This window comes from Carcharodon carcharias, chromosome 3, assembly GCF_017639515.1.
Source record: "Carcharodon carcharias isolate sCarCar2 chromosome 3, sCarCar2.pri, whole genome shotgun sequence".
In the NCBI taxonomy this organism is placed as follows: Eukaryota; Metazoa; Chordata; class Chondrichthyes; order Lamniformes; family Lamnidae; genus Carcharodon; species Carcharodon carcharias.
The window spans coordinates 187,231,559-187,247,103 of NC_054469.1; the positions used below are offsets into that span (position 1 = coordinate 187,231,559).

Consider the following 15,545-nt stretch of genomic DNA (forward strand, 5'->3'; position numbering starts at 1 on the left):
CTCAGAGCTAACTGTCCCTCTTTCTGTTCAGCAACTATCCTTATAGATTTTAAAATCTATAGGATTCCAGTAATTTTTACCACACACGCTGCCTTTTTTTCTTGGGGTGTCCTCGGAGGCTGACAACCAGGTCTTCAGGTCTGGCCTTGTTCCCACTGTCTTCTTGGAGTTCTGCCCAGCCATCATGCAGTCTTTTGGGAGATCTAAGCAGCTACACCCTCATCTAGACTTCAGTATTTCCTTAAATGCTTTCCTTCCCTTTGATCTCTCCATTGTTTCGACCAGTTTCTTCAGAAATGCTTTCTTCCCAGAATTGATTAAATTGTTCTTAGCTCTTAGATTTGTAAAAACAAACTTACCCTATCTTTACCTCATTTCCTTACACCTTTTTACAACCTGCGTATACCCCACTTTGAACTAAAATTCAATTCAAACTATTCCTGTTATTTCTTTATGTAAAACCCTGGAGCTTCTCTTGGTTCATTAACATATCAAAACCACTTCTTACTGTTGACTTTAGACCCTTGCCATTACTCTAGCTCTTAATCCAATTACAGTCTGACTTCCAGTACATAAGAAAATATGCCAGGGTTATTACCAGACGAAAAATATTACTATTTCTTGTTATCTTGACAAACTTAAATTTTGTGATGGAGTCGGACCTGAACCCACAACTGTTTAACTCAGAGGCAAGAGTGCTACTACTGGGCTACAACTAGTACATAAACATTAAGAAGATTGAAACCAGCTTCTTCAAGCGCTGTCATGAATTCTGTATCCTTGCTGCCATTCCCATTTCCACCTTGGTCACTATCTCAGGATGTCCAAGTCACCTGGGCAACCAGTACTCAGCATCTAAACTCATATCCTTTCCATCACAATGACAGCCCATTCTCGTCTTCCCCATTCATTTCTGTCCAGGCCTTAGTCCATCTGCTGCCAAAACCTTCATCCTTTGTCACCTTCAACCTCTACACTTATAATGTTCTCCTGGCCAGCCTTCTTTTGCTCACTGTTGTATATTGGTTATGAGTCCACGAACACCTCATTTAAAATTCTCATCGCTTATGTTTAAATTTCATCAGACTTTTATCCCTCTCTATACTCCTCCAGCCTTACAAATCTTCAAGAACTTTGCATTTCTCCAATTCTGGCCTCTTGAGGGGAAGCGGCCCCTGCCGCTTCCCCATCTAATATTAGTGCCTGTGACTTTGGCTGTCTAGGTCCATGCTCCAGAATCCTCTCCCTAACCTCTCTGCTTTCCCACTTCACATTCTTCTTCAAGATCCTCCTCAAAACTCACCTCTGACATACTTTTAGCTACCCCTTCTTATCTCTCCAGTAAACAGGACCTCAAGGGTTAAAATCACATACAATTGGCATAGAGATAGCTGATCAAGAGGGGAATACATGCTTGAAGGAGTGGTGTGGGAAAGAGAAGTTGCATTTCATGGGGAACTGGCACTAGTAGTGGGACAGGAAGGAGCCAAATGGGATGGGATCTATCTGAATGTTGTACTGGGACCAATGTCTCAGTGGAAAGGATAAATAGGGTGATTACAAGATCTTGAATAGTAAATGGAAGCAGGGCTCAATTGGAAACCATACTATAAATAATAATTTGCAAACAAATAATGAATAGTCTAGCAGTCAAAAACTTCGCTTTCAGCAATACAGATAAAGGGTAGGCAGTGGCGTAGTGGTATTGTCACTGGACTGGTAATCCAGAGACCCAGCGTAATGCTCTGGGCACCATTTGCATTTGAATTCAATAAAAAAATCTGGAATTAAAATTTAATGATGACCATAAAAAAACCATTGTCAACTGTCAGGAAAAACCCATCTGCTTCACTAATGTCCTTTAGGGAAGGAAATCTGCCGTCCTTACCTAGTCTGGCCCACACATGACTCCAGACCACAGCAATATGGTTGGTTGACTTTTAAATACCCTCTGAAGTGGCCTAGCAAGCTGCTCAGTTCAAGGAGAATTAAGGATGGGCAATAAATGCTGGCCTAGCCAGCGATACCCACATCCCATGAACAAAAAGAAAAGGAGACGGGAATAAGAAATGTGAGAGCAATACATTAGAGCAGAAAGAAAAAGTAGGCTGTGTTTCCCAAATAAGCATTGTTTATTACAAACATTGGAGTATTAAGAACAAACTGAATAAATTGCAGGTGCAAATTTAACTTGGAGGGTGTGACATGGTAGCCATTATAAGACATGGCTGCAAGGTGCAGGGACTAGAAACTAAATATACTAGGTTTTTAGGTCTACAGAAAAGATAGGGAAATGGTAAAGGAGGAGAGATTGCAGCCTTAGTGACTAAGGATGAAATTATTTAATAAGAGGAAATAAAATGAGGTAAGCAGACAGTGGAGAATTTATGGATTGAATTAAGAAACAGAAAAAGATTTAAGGTTGTTGTTGGAATTGTGCATAGGCCCTCAATAGCAGCTGTGAAGTGGTAGATTTGAATAAATACAGAGATTAGGAAAGCATATAGCAAAGACAATGTAGATTTAATCTTTCATATAACTTCAGATAAGTAATGAATTTCTTGCATGTGTTTAGCTTAGTTAACTGTAACGCTATGTCCTTGAACCAAAATGACGTCATGCCTTTTCAATTTAGTAATGAGTAATTGCCAGGTTTTTTTAACAGCCCAACAGCGAGTTAAAATGTATCTTTTTTTATTCATTGATGGGATGTGGGTGTCACTGGCTAGGCCAGTATTTATTGCCCATCCTTAGTCTGACAGTGATCATAATATGATCTAGTTCAACATAGTATTAGGAAGGAGAAAAACAAAATAGCTACTAAAGGTTCTGGATTTGGATAAGAAGTGCTTTAGTGCATTGAGACAGAGAATATCCACAGTAAACAGGGCAAATTTGTTAATGAGTAAAATGACAGAAGATCCATGGGAGGTGTTCAAAAAATAAAACCACTTTATATCCCCAAGGGAAGGAGCTTTACTTAGGAAAAACACAGCCATGGACAATTAAAGAGGTAAGTGACACGTAAAACTAAAAGAAACTCCATACAAAAATGCAAAAAGAAGCAAACAGACAAATCAGATAGTAACAACTGCAAAAAGGGAGCATGAGAAACTTACAAGAGATATCAAAACCAACACAATATTTTTTAACAATTACACTAAGGAAAAGAGGGTGATCAGGTCCCTTACACCAATAACTATGATATTGCCAATGAAAATAAGGAAAAGGTGGACAGGTTGAACAAGCACTTTGCATCAGTAGAGGAACAGTATCCCAAGAAATACTGAATCAGGGACAGGGACTCACAAAAAGTAACACAAGCAAAAAAACAGTGAAGAAGAATATAATAGCACTAGAAGAGTGACAAATCTCCAGGGCCAGATGGTTTCCACCCCAGTATTTTAAAAGAAGTAAATGAAACATTGTGGATGCCCTAACTATAATCTGCCAAAGTTTTCTTGACTCAGGAACCTCTCCTTTAGATTGGAAAATGGTGCATGTCACTCTGTTATTTAAAAAAAGTGAGACAGGGAAACCAGGGAATTATGACCAGTTAGCCTAACATCGACTGTCAGGTAATTCCTGGTCTATAATTAAGAAGAGAATCACTGAACATTTTGAAAACTTTCAGTCGATCAGGGAAAGCCAAAATAGATTTGTAAAGCATAGATTATGTCTGGTGAACCAAACTGATTTTTTTTGAAAAGGTGACTAAAGTAATGCACATGGAAATGCCTATGAATGTTATTTATATGGACTTCCAGAAAGCATTTCATAAAGTGTCTCATAAGAGACTGTTAGCTAAAGTTGAAGGACATTTTGAAGCTAATGGAATTGAAAGCAAATTATTGATCTGGTTAGGAAATTGGCAGCATGGCAGAAGACATGTAGTAGGGATTTTGGACAGGTAGTCTAATTGACAGGATGTGACGGGTGGTGTCCCGCAAGGGCCTGTGTTGGGGACTCAACTATTCACCATATTTAGTAACAACTTCATTGATGGGATAGAAAGCCGTATATCCAAGTTTGCTGATTCAAAAAGATAGGCAGCATTGAGAGCAGTGTAGATGGAAGCATAGAGGTAGTAATAGATAAAAGTGAATGGGCTAAACTGCGACAAGTGAATTCCAATATAGGCAAATTTGAGATCTTCCACTTTGGACCTAAAAAAAAGAATTGAACATGGTACTTTCTAAATGGTGAAATGCTAGAAAAGATGGATTTTCAAGAGACTTAAGGGTTCCAGGTACATATATCATTAAATTGTCATGAACAGGTACAATAATTTTTAAAAAACTAACAGAATGCTGATCCTTATGTCTAGAGGACTAGAATACAAGGATATAGAAGTTATGCCATAACTCTACAAAGGTTTTTTTTAAGATACGGTGACAAGCCTGGGCAGCACACCTTATGAAGGATATTAGGAGGAATGCTATATAGATTTACCTGGACTCCAGAAGTTAAAATATGAGGAGGGGTTAAACAAACCAGGCTTGAATTCCATGGAACGTGGGTTAAGGGTGATTTGATCAAAGTTTCCAAGATATAAAAAGGGAACAAAGAGGGTAGATAAAGAAAAACTATTTCCGTTGGCTGACCATCTAGGATGAGAAAGCATAGGCTAAAAATCAGAGCTGGACCTATACAGAGTGAAATTCTGAAACCCCTCTGCATACAAAAAGTGTGGTTGAAGTTTGGAATTTTCTTCCACAAAGGGCAGTTGATGATAGATCAATTGTTAACCTTAAATCTAAGATTGACAGATTATTGCTAACCAAAGGTACTATCACATATGGGCAATGTCAGCTATGTGCAGTTCTGTCGCAGATCTGCCATGGTTTCATTGAATGGTAGAACAAATTTAGGGGGTTAAGTGGCCCATTGTTGTTCCTATGTTCCTAACATTCCAGACTCAAGCCCAAAATTTAGCCACATTCAAAACCTGGCTGGGGTGGGAATAGGAATTTTGCCATAAGAAACTGTACCCAGGGACTGATGGAAACAGTCCCCAGCTATCATTGGAATGGGGTTTCCCTTAATATTGGCAGGGCTGGGGATTCCTGCTTCACAATGCGTGATCAACTGGATGCCGGGGCTCACGATTTCCCCAAGATTGGGGGGAAATTCCAAGGCTGAAGAGGCCCATGGATTCCTTGAGAGGCTTGCAGATATCATCAGGCTGTGGCTTTTGAATTTTAAGTCATCCGCCACGTGATCCTAGATGGAACTTCATGCATGGCCTGAATCATCACTATAATACGTGGTAAGGAAATTGTAGGTTAAGATCTTGATTTTTAGGATTTTAATTCTTCATTCCGTAGACTGAAGTGTTAACTCTAATGATAGCTCCTTACGCACATGCTCAGTAGCTATGTCACAGTGATGTGAAGCATCTCAGAGAGTAGCTCCAGATTTGTACTGGTCTTATTTAACCCTTGTAAATAGTTAGCATGTAAATACATGCTTTTGAGCAAAAGACCATTGGATCAAGCAAGATCTCTTCTAGAGTAAGAAGCCAGTGAATCCAGAGATAAATCCACAATAACAGATGGTGGCAGCAGTGACTACACCCATAGAGGAACAGTAGAAAACGACAGGGAAAGCTCAAGTGAAGCCCAGCAACAGGGCAGGGCAGGGCAGCAGGTGAAGGACTTCAAGGCCAACCACATAGGAGATGACCAAATAACACGGACAGCCCAGCGATTGGCAAGATGAACAATGTGAGAAAAGACATTCTTCAACCAGGGTGAGAAATGGTTACAACTTTGCCCTGACCAGAATCCATTCAAAATATAGATGGCCCCAAATAGACTAAGCAATGGCAAAATTGGCAATGGCACTTGACCCTGTACCGCAACCCCTCAGGTCTTGTGAGTAAAGAGAACAAAGATCATGTTAGCACTTCGTTATACAGTGTTGGGACCATAGCAAATGACGTGCTGGCCAAACAGGGGTTAAACAAAGAGACAACCCCCTACAAGGATGTCAGCGGTGCCTTTGACTCATGGTTCAGTCTTTGTAAAAACATTGGCTGGAATTTTCCAGCCCTGTTGCCATTGGGCATCATGCCGGATGGGGGCACAAAATGCCGAGAAGGCCAAAAATTGGTTTCACACCATTGTAAAACCAATTTGCAATCATCTGCTCCGCCTGTCAATGGCAGGCCACGTTTCCCGCTGCCGCACGTTGGGAATATAATTTCAACACTTTAGCATCTCATTATAAGCCCTGCTTGCCAGAGTCCTCCCCCCATACTGGATCACCCAGGCACATCGGCATATATTTCACAACTATATGTGAGCGACATGCATCAAGCAAGCTGCACTTCACTTGGGACTTCAAGGTTTGTTTGCCTACCTTGCATCAGGCAGATCTTGCAGTCATCAGTGCTAGGCTTGGCAGGCAGCACAACATCACTTTTAGGGGGGCTCACAGGCAGGTCTCTACCTACCAGACCTTTTTAATGGCTGCAGGGCTAGGGCTTGCTTGGGTAAGGGGTGAAGTGGCCTCAGCAAAGGGAGAGGTTGCACTGGGGAAGAGGGGTGTGTGTGGGGGCACATGCCGATCTGTGCAAGTGGCCTCAAGATGGTGAAGGCAGAGGAGGCAGTTTCCAGAGGAGACACGAGGTCAAATAGAGATGTAAGGGTGTGTGTGAGATAGTGAGTGGTGGTGTCCCTTGAATTGGCAGTGAGAGAGATGCCAGTGAATGTGTGATGGCCTTCAGAGTGAGAGAGTTGAGAGTGATGAGATGGTTGCCTTACCCTGGTGGCACAGATGAGGTCATTAATCCATTTCCTGCTCTGGATGGCCGACCTCTTGTGTGCAGCATTGGCACTAATCAACACTGCCACCGCCTCCTGAGGCGGAGTGGTTAGATGGATGGATGTCCTGCGGCCAGAGCTGGGATAGAGGACATCTCAGCGGGCCTCTGCAGTGTCCAGAGGGCGTCCCAGGGATACATCACTGAAATCGGGGGTGGGGGGGCGCTGTGCTCTTCTTGGCTTTTGGAGCCATGTCTTCACCAGACCAGCCCTGGGCTGCAAGTGGGCAAATTGGAGGCGGCCCACCAGCGAGATGGCATGTTTCCCATGGCTGCATAATTAATGAATGGGAATGGTGAAAACCTGCCATTGTGGCTGGCAAATAAAACCATATTTTTCCCACGCACTATCTGGAACGATTCTGTCCATTGTCATATAGAGGGCAGAATTTAATCAGTCAAAAACAGGGTAAAGGGATTGACTCATTCATTAATGAATTGTACCGCCTAGCTGAAAATTGAGAGTATGGGTCACTAAAAGACAACCTGAGTTGCTGTTTTAGATGAGAATCTCTGATGTCTTACAATTTCGAGAAGATTAAAATTTAAGCAAGCCTGTACAACTGGCCAGGCAGGCCAAAGAGTGGAGGCAGAATAAGGTTTTGTCAGAAATGCAAGGGAAATTTCCAAAGAACAGCCTTACGAAATCACTTAATTTGTGTGTTATAAAACTAAAAGTATTGCAAGGCAAAAACCAAGGAAATGCCCTAAAAAACTGACAGCTGCCATTTACTAATGTCCCCGCTGTGGCAGGAAGGAAGTCCACAGGCTGGAAGGATGCCCTACCCAAATTACACTGTGCCATGGGCGTGACAAGTTAGGCCATTTTAAAGTGTTCCAGGAAATCTGTGTTTTCAAGTCCAAAGGAGAAATTGATGAACAGAACCTCCATTCAAGAAATTCAGATTGATTCAGAATGCGGTGACTAAGTCTTCATAGACAAAACTCCATCCCTGTGACCACAGGAGGACACCACAGATCTTTCATTTCTCTTCAAGGTGAGACTAGATGCAGCAGGAGACAGGTGTACCAGGATGAAGGTGATAAGCTGCAAGGAACATTCTAGACCTTAATTTTCTCTTTCATTAAAAAGTGGAAGAGGGGATGATAGCCACGATGGAAGAGGAGATCCTGAACTTCGCTTTAGCTTTTTGAAGACAGCCTAGATTCTGATGAAGTTTCAGAGATGTCCAGGTCCACTAAGGAGCAAACTCACACTGAAGAGCATGTGTAAGCTGAGCCACTGCCTACAGACAATCATTTTTTTTCTTTGGAATATTCTTTGTCCATCTGATTCGATCACGGATGAGGCATTACACAATACTTCATTCTTTGCAGTAGTAGAAGTTTGTTGGCCCTCTATGGCTGTAGAAATGTTCACAGGAGCAGACTGAGCTTTATTCTTTCAAGCCAGAGCAGTCAGCAGTCCAATCTTTCCCCAAAGTACCAAGAAAGAAAAGAAAAAGAAAGAAAAGGAAAATCTCTGTTCAGTGCCTTTATACTGCCAACCAGAAGCAGGAACGTGTGTCTGAGGAGGTCTGTGTCTTCCGAGAAGATTCAGAGAGCATACGTCTTCAAAGAAAGCTGAGAACATAGTCAGAGATTAATGCCACCGGCGCAGGGGACTGAGGCGGTGTATAGAGTCATAGAGGTCTACAGCTCAGAGAAAGGCCCTTCGGCCCATTGAAGCTGCGCCGGTCAAACAAGTACCTAACTATTCTAAACCCATTTTCCAGCACTAGGCCCATAGCCTTGTACGCCATGGTATTACAAGTGCACATCCAGATACTTCTTAAATGTTATGAGGGTTTCTGCCTCTACCACACTTTCAGGCAGTGAGTTCCGGATTCCCACTACCTTCTGGTGAAACAAATTCTTCCTCACATCCCCTCTAAACCTCCTGCCCTTTACCTTAAATCTATGCGCCCTGGTTACTGATCCCTCCACCAAGGGTAAAGGTTCCTTCCTGTCTACCCTATCTATGCCGCTCAATTTTATTACACCTCAATCATGTCTCCCCTCGATTTCCTCTGCTCCAGGGAAAATAATCCTAGTCTATCCAATTTCTCCTCAACTAAAACTCTCCGGTCCAGGCAACATCCTGGTAAATATCTACTGCACTCTCTCTAGTGCAATCACATCCTTCCTATAATGCGGATTCCAGAACTGCACACAATACTCTAACTGGGGCCTAACCAGAATTTTATACAGTTCCAGCATAACCTCCCCGCTCTTATATTTTATGCTTCAGCTAATAAAGGCAAGTGTCCTATATGCCTTCTTAATCACCTTATCTACCTGTCCCGCTACCTTAAGGGATCAGTAGACATGCACACCAAGTTCCCTCTGACCCTCGGTACTTCTCAGGGTCCTATCATTCATCGTGTATTCCCGTGCCTTGTTTGTCCTGCCCAAGTACTTCACCTCACACTTATCCAGATTAAATTCCATTTTGCACTAGTCAGCCCATCTGACCAGCCCATCTATATCCTCCTGTAATCTAAGGCTACCTCCTCACCATTTACCACCCCACCAATTTTTGTGTCATCTGTGAACTTACTGATCAACCCTCCTACATTCAAGTCTAAATTGTTTATATATACCACAAACAGGATGGGACCCAACACCGATCCCTGTGGAACCCCACTGGACTCAGGCACCCAGTCACAAAAACACCCTCGACCACCACCCTCTGCTTCCTGCCACTCAGCCAATTCTGGATCCAATCTGCCAAATTGCCTTTGATCCCATGGGCTCTTACCTTTGTTATCAGTCTCCCATGCCTCTAGTTCCCTGGTTTATCCCTTCCTCCCTTCTTGAATAACAGTATCACATTGGCTGTCCTCCAGTCCTCTGGCACCTCTCCTGTGGTCAGAGAAGTATGGAAAATTATTGCTAGCCTCCCTGCTATCTCCTACCTTGCCTCACTCAACAGCCTGGGATACATTTCATCCAGGCCTGGAGATTTATTTAGTTTTAAGCCTGCCAGACCACTTAGAACCTTCTCCCTTTCTATGCTAATTTCTTTAATTATATCACAGTCCTTCTGTCTGATTTCCATTCCCACTCACTTGTGAACACCAACACAAAGTATTCATTTAGAACCCTACCCACATCTTCTGGCTCCAGACACAAATTAGCATCATGGTCCTTAATGGGCCCTATCCTTTCCCTAGTTATCCTCTTGCTCTTAGTCTATTTGTAAAATAACTTTGGATTTTCCTTTATTTTACCTGCCAATGTTTTTTCATGCCCTCCTAATTTCCTTTTTAAGTTCCCCCCTACACATTCTATACTCCTCTAGGTCTTTCGCTGTTTTGAGCCCTCGGTATCTACCATAAGCCTTCTGTTTTCTCTTTATCCACTCCTGTATATCCCTCGACATCGAGGGTTCCCTGGATTTGTTAGTCCCACCCTTTATCTTTACTGGAATATGTTGGCCCTGTACTCTCCCTATTTCCTTCTTGAATGAGTCCCATGGCTCTGATGCAGATTTACCTAAAAGTAGCTGCTCCCAATCCACTCTGGCCAAATCATATCTGATCTTATTAAAATCGGCCTTCGTCCAATTTAGAACTCTGATTTCTGGACCATCCTTGTCCGTTTCCATAACAACCCTGAATCTAACAGAGTTATGATCACAATCTGCAAAATGTCCCTCCACTGATACCTCTACCACTTGCCCAGCTTCATTCCCTAAAATTAAGGCCAGGACCGCCCCCTCTCTTGTTGAACCTTCCACGCACTGGCTTAAAAAGCTCTCCTGGATGCATTTTAAGAATTCCGCTCCCTCTAAACCTATCACACTATGACTAACCCAGTTAATGTTGGGGAAGTTGAAATCCCCCACTATTACTACCCATTACTTTTATATTTCTCTGAAATTTGCCTACATATTTGCTCTTCTATTTCTCTCAGACTGTTTGGGGGCCTATAGTACACTCCTAGCAATGTGAGTGCACCTTTTTTGTTTTTAAGTTCTATCCATATGGCTTCATTTGAGGAGCCTTCTAAGTTGTCATTTCTCCTTACTGCTGTAATTTATTCCTTGATTAATATTGCGATACCCCCCTCCTCTTTTTACCTCCTTCCCTGTCTCGCCTGAAGACCCTAAATCCTGGAATATTGAGCTGCCAATCCTGCCCCTCTCTCAACCATGTGTCTGTAACAGCAATGACATCATACTTCCATTTGTTAATTAGTGCCCTCAACTCATCTGCCTTATTCGTCAGACTCCTTGCATTAAAATAAATATCATCCAACCTTCCCAAGCTCCCTTGTGCCTTAACTGGCCTGTAATTTCTATGCCTTCCAGACTTACTTGCTCTCTCTTCTAATTTTGGTTTGCATCTTCTCCTGATAAACCTCCTCTCAGGATCCTGTCCCCCTGCCAAGTTAGTTTAAACCCTCCCCAACAGCACTAGCAAACCTCGCCGCAAGGATGTTGGTCCCATTCCGGTTCAGGTGCAACCCATCCGCCTTGTACAGGTCCCCCGCCCCCAGAAATGGTCCCAATGTTCCAGGAATCTCAAGCCCTCCCTCCTGCATCATCTCTCCAGCCACACATTCACCTGGACTAACGTATTTCTATACTCACTAGTGCATGGCACCGGATGTAACACAGAGATTACTACCTTTGAGGTCTTGTTTTTTAAATCTGCTTCCTAGCTCCTTAGATTCTGCTTGCAGGATCTCATCCCTCTTTCTACTATTGGTACCAATATGTATTACAATCTCTGTCTGTTTGCCCTCCCCCTTTAGAATGCCCTGCAGTTGTTCAGTGACATCCTTGACGCTGGCACCAGGGAGGCAACATACTATCCTGGAGTCATGTCTACGCCCGCAGAAACACCCGTCTGTTCGCCTTACTATCGAGTCTCCTACCAGTATTGCTCTTCCCCTCTTTTTCCTCCCCTCTGAGCAGCTGAGCCATGGACATGGCTGCACTCCCCAGAGGAACCATCACTCTCACCATTTTCCAACACAGACAAACGGTTCTCAAGTGAGATGCACCCTGGGGATTTCCTGACTACCTGCCTGACACCTTTCTTCTGACTGATGGTCTCCCATTCTCTCTCTGTCTGCACTTCCGTAAGCTGCGGGGTGACCATGTCTAAAAACACACTATCCACGAAACCCTCAGCCTCGCAGATGCACTTCAGTGCCTCCAGCTGCTGCTCAAGCTCTGAAACTCGGAGCTCAAGTAGCTGCAGCTGGTGGCACTTCCTGCACACATGGTCTGGCAGAGCGCAAGCAGCATCTAAGACTTCCCACGTTGCAGGTGGTATATAACACGGGACTGACCTGCCCTGCCTCTAGTTGAAAAAAACCCCCTTATTTTAAGTTAAATACAAGTAAAAAAAAGTTAAATTATTTATGTACTTTAAATAAAAACTAGAACTCTTACCTTTCCTTAGCTTAATCTATTTTAAACTGGAGAAAAACACTTACACTCTACTCACCAATCAGCTCTCACCTTTGTGCTGATGTCACTTTTTGAAGCTTCCCCATACTCGCACCGGTTCTGATCTCTCCGCCACTCTCTCACGCTGTCTTGTGATGTCACTCGTTATTTTCAACAAGAACTGACTGCAGGATACTCTTCCCAGACTGCTTCACCGCGATGCTGAATGCAGGACACTCTTCCCAGACTGCTTCACCGTGATGCTGACTGCAGGACACTCTTGCTAGGAGGATGTGAGTATAATAATATGGAGATAAAGACCCGGGCTGGGGGGTTGGGGAGGAGAGGGGTGGCGGAGGGAGATGTAGTGTAAAGGGTTAATTCTAATGATAGCTACTGAGCATGTGCATAAGGAGCTGTGTCACGGTGATGTCACTCTCAGAGATGAGATGTGTATGAAGTATCTCGGAGAGTAGCTCCAGCTATGTCTTGGTCTTATTTAACCTTTGTAAATAGTAAGCATGTAAAGAAATGTTTTTGAACAAAAGACCATTGCCTTCAGCAAGATCTCTTCTCGAGTAAGAAGTCAACAAATCCTGAGATAAACCCACAATAACAGATATTCAACTCTGCCCTGTCCATCCAATGCGGGGACTAAAATTGTGCAAAGATGTCAATGTGTTCCTCAACACATTGTTAGGAAATGCTTCATTCATGGAACCTCTTGCAAATCCTACCTCTTCTTCCTGTTGTGATACAGGATTTTAATATCGAATCCTTTGGCTCTTTGAGCAACTTTGTATCCAACCCGTCCCATTCCAATAATTCCAAGAGTGGCCTCAGTCACTTCTATTCCATACCAGTTCAAAGGATAACTTTTGGTATCTGGAGAAGTTGCAATCTTCTGACCTAAAAACTTAAAAAACAAACCTGTTCTCAACCTTTCAGCAGAATTATTTCCAGAAGCAGGAAAAAGGTGAAAACTGGTCAGTGTTCTACAAAAATCATCTTAGTCTGGCAATGAATTGGCAAACAGTCTGTAAGCATAATTGCAACGCTGGTTTCAAATGAAGGCTAGCAGTGAGCCTACAAATATAGTATTCTTTGAGATTAATCTGCAACAATTAATTTAAGAAACAATGCACACCTTCAGCACTGTAACCCCAGCAAACCATCCCTCCAAACGGTCAATTGGCACTGTATGAAAACCAGGCAAAAAATTTCCTCCACACAGATATTACTGCTCTATAACCCACAAATAGCTCAGTGGTTAAATTAAACACCAAAAGTAATTTTCAGGGTCATTTATAAAGGAATTAGGCTTTCCTTTCATAATTGAATTATAATAAATACCTATTGCACAGTTAAAACACCATATCCACAAGTGAAATAATTAGTTTTGATACATATAATGTTCCCATACAGCAAGACGCACCCAGTCCCTGAATGAATTGCCTCTAAGTTCAACAAGCCAATTATATTGAACTCAATTTTTTGCGGGCAGTAGATGCAGATATTGTTTTTGTGAAGACTTTTGGGAGTTGCTGATTTTAATCAGATAAGTGACCCAATGTTTTCATGCATTGTACTTTTTTTTCACAAGGCACATTTACCAGTCATCAGTGTGATTTGTAACTTAATTATACAATAGGTTTCTGTTATTTTTAAAAAATCAATGCTGTGTGGTAATTCAGAAGTTAACAACAAAGCCTGTAAGAAATGCTGAAAGCATTGGATCTCAGAGGATGATGAATTACAATTATGAAGACAGACTTTCAATATGTTTTTAACCACAACTATGGATAGGATTATACACTGAGGGTGGACTCCCCGCACCCTTGCGTAAATGTTAGAGGTGAGCCCACCTCCGTTTGGCTAGCCTGCCCTCCTTTAATTTTTCAGCCGACAGGCCTTTAAAGTTACGAGGCAAGACTTCTGCCTGTCTCTAGAAGGACATTGCAGTGTTGCCAACCAATCAGAGGTTAGTAGCTCTGCATCACCAGCAGCACAGAGGTGGGCATTGCCGATCTGGCAGCTAGGTCAATGAGGAGCAGGCCACCAGTGTCTCAGGTAAGTCCCAGCGACTGGGGAGAATGTCGAAAAGTGTAGAACGAGGCGAGCATGTTCAAACCTACTGGGCTACACTTTGGGCACAGGTCTCTCCTGCCACCTGTTTAATTAAAGTGGTGGCATGATGAGGCCCTTAAGGCACCCTCCCTCCCGATCAAATGGCCCACTGCTTCAGAACTTGCCTCCTGGAGGGCATTAAATTCCACCCTTAGTGTTCATGAAGCAGAATCTATAAATTATTTTCAAGAAGAGTTAGAAAGAGCTTTAGAAAAGCCAAGGAGAGGATGGTTGGTCTATGTGAATAGACAATTTCTGTGCTGTAAGACTCTATGTTTCCAACCTTTGTGTTTTGTATTTATTAAATCATGCCCTAACCATGGTAGTAAACCACAGAAGTTATAGATTCCAAAAGTCAGCTGTTGTCTATTTTGCACAAATAGTTTTCATTTTCCATCTCCATCTTATCTTCCAGTATATTCCTGGCAGATGTCAAATTAAAGCCATGCCCATTTCAGCTGTAGCATTGTCCACCGCATGAGGAGTGTTGGCCACCTTCACCACAAAACTGTAGATCAACGGTAGATTGAGATGGTCCACACCAAATCCATAGTTTACAATGACCTTCAACTGAGATAGAGATCTTAGAAGATTTTCATCTATTGTGGGAGAATTTCCCCATTCAAAAATAACCTGGATTATATTAGCAAGCTCCTCTTTCTTTTTCAGGAATTCTTCAAAGTAGATGATGTTGAAATGTTTCTTGATGATTTCCACATACCGTTCTGGGATACCTTCTGTTTCATTAAGTTCAGAAGCTAAAATATGAACTTGGTCATTCATTGTCTGTGGGGAGGGTAAAATAAAGATAATGTTACTCTGTAAATGATTTGTATATTATGTTGCTAGATTTTCTTCTCCCCATTTTCCCACTTCTGATGCATCATGCATGCACCAACAGGCTGAGGGTTGAAAGGGCTTGATCCACCCATCATGCGGAAACTTCCTGGCCCCACAGATGCAGGTTTGGAGGCAGGCCAGGGAGCAAAATTTGAAACTTGCACATTTGGTTGGCTCCACAACACGTTTCCCAACAGCACTCTTCCTGCAGGGTCAATGTCAGAGAGGATATCCACCTGGCAGTGGTGAGTAGTCAATTAGGCTAATTAAGGGACAAATTGTGGGCAGGTTACTGACACCTCTAGGATCCAGCTGCTGTCAGATTTCCCCTCCCTCCTACCACCACCC

At 42.7% G+C, this 15,545-nt stretch overlaps 1 protein-coding gene across 1 annotated transcript in view; it reads right to left on the minus strand.

Annotated features, from left to right (window-relative positions):
* The window catches only part of LOC121276587 (probable 2-ketogluconate reductase), a 33,276-nt gene extending 18,136 nt beyond the window's left edge, over nt 1-15,140 (minus strand). Inside the window, 3 exon segments of the mRNA XM_041185169.1 lie at nt 12,968-13,141; nt 14,768-14,795; nt 14,798-15,140. Coding sequence (XP_041041103.1) covers nt 12,968-13,141; nt 14,768-14,795; nt 14,798-15,140 — 545 coding nt within the window.
* Nucleotides 15,141-15,545: the final 405 nt, after the last annotated feature.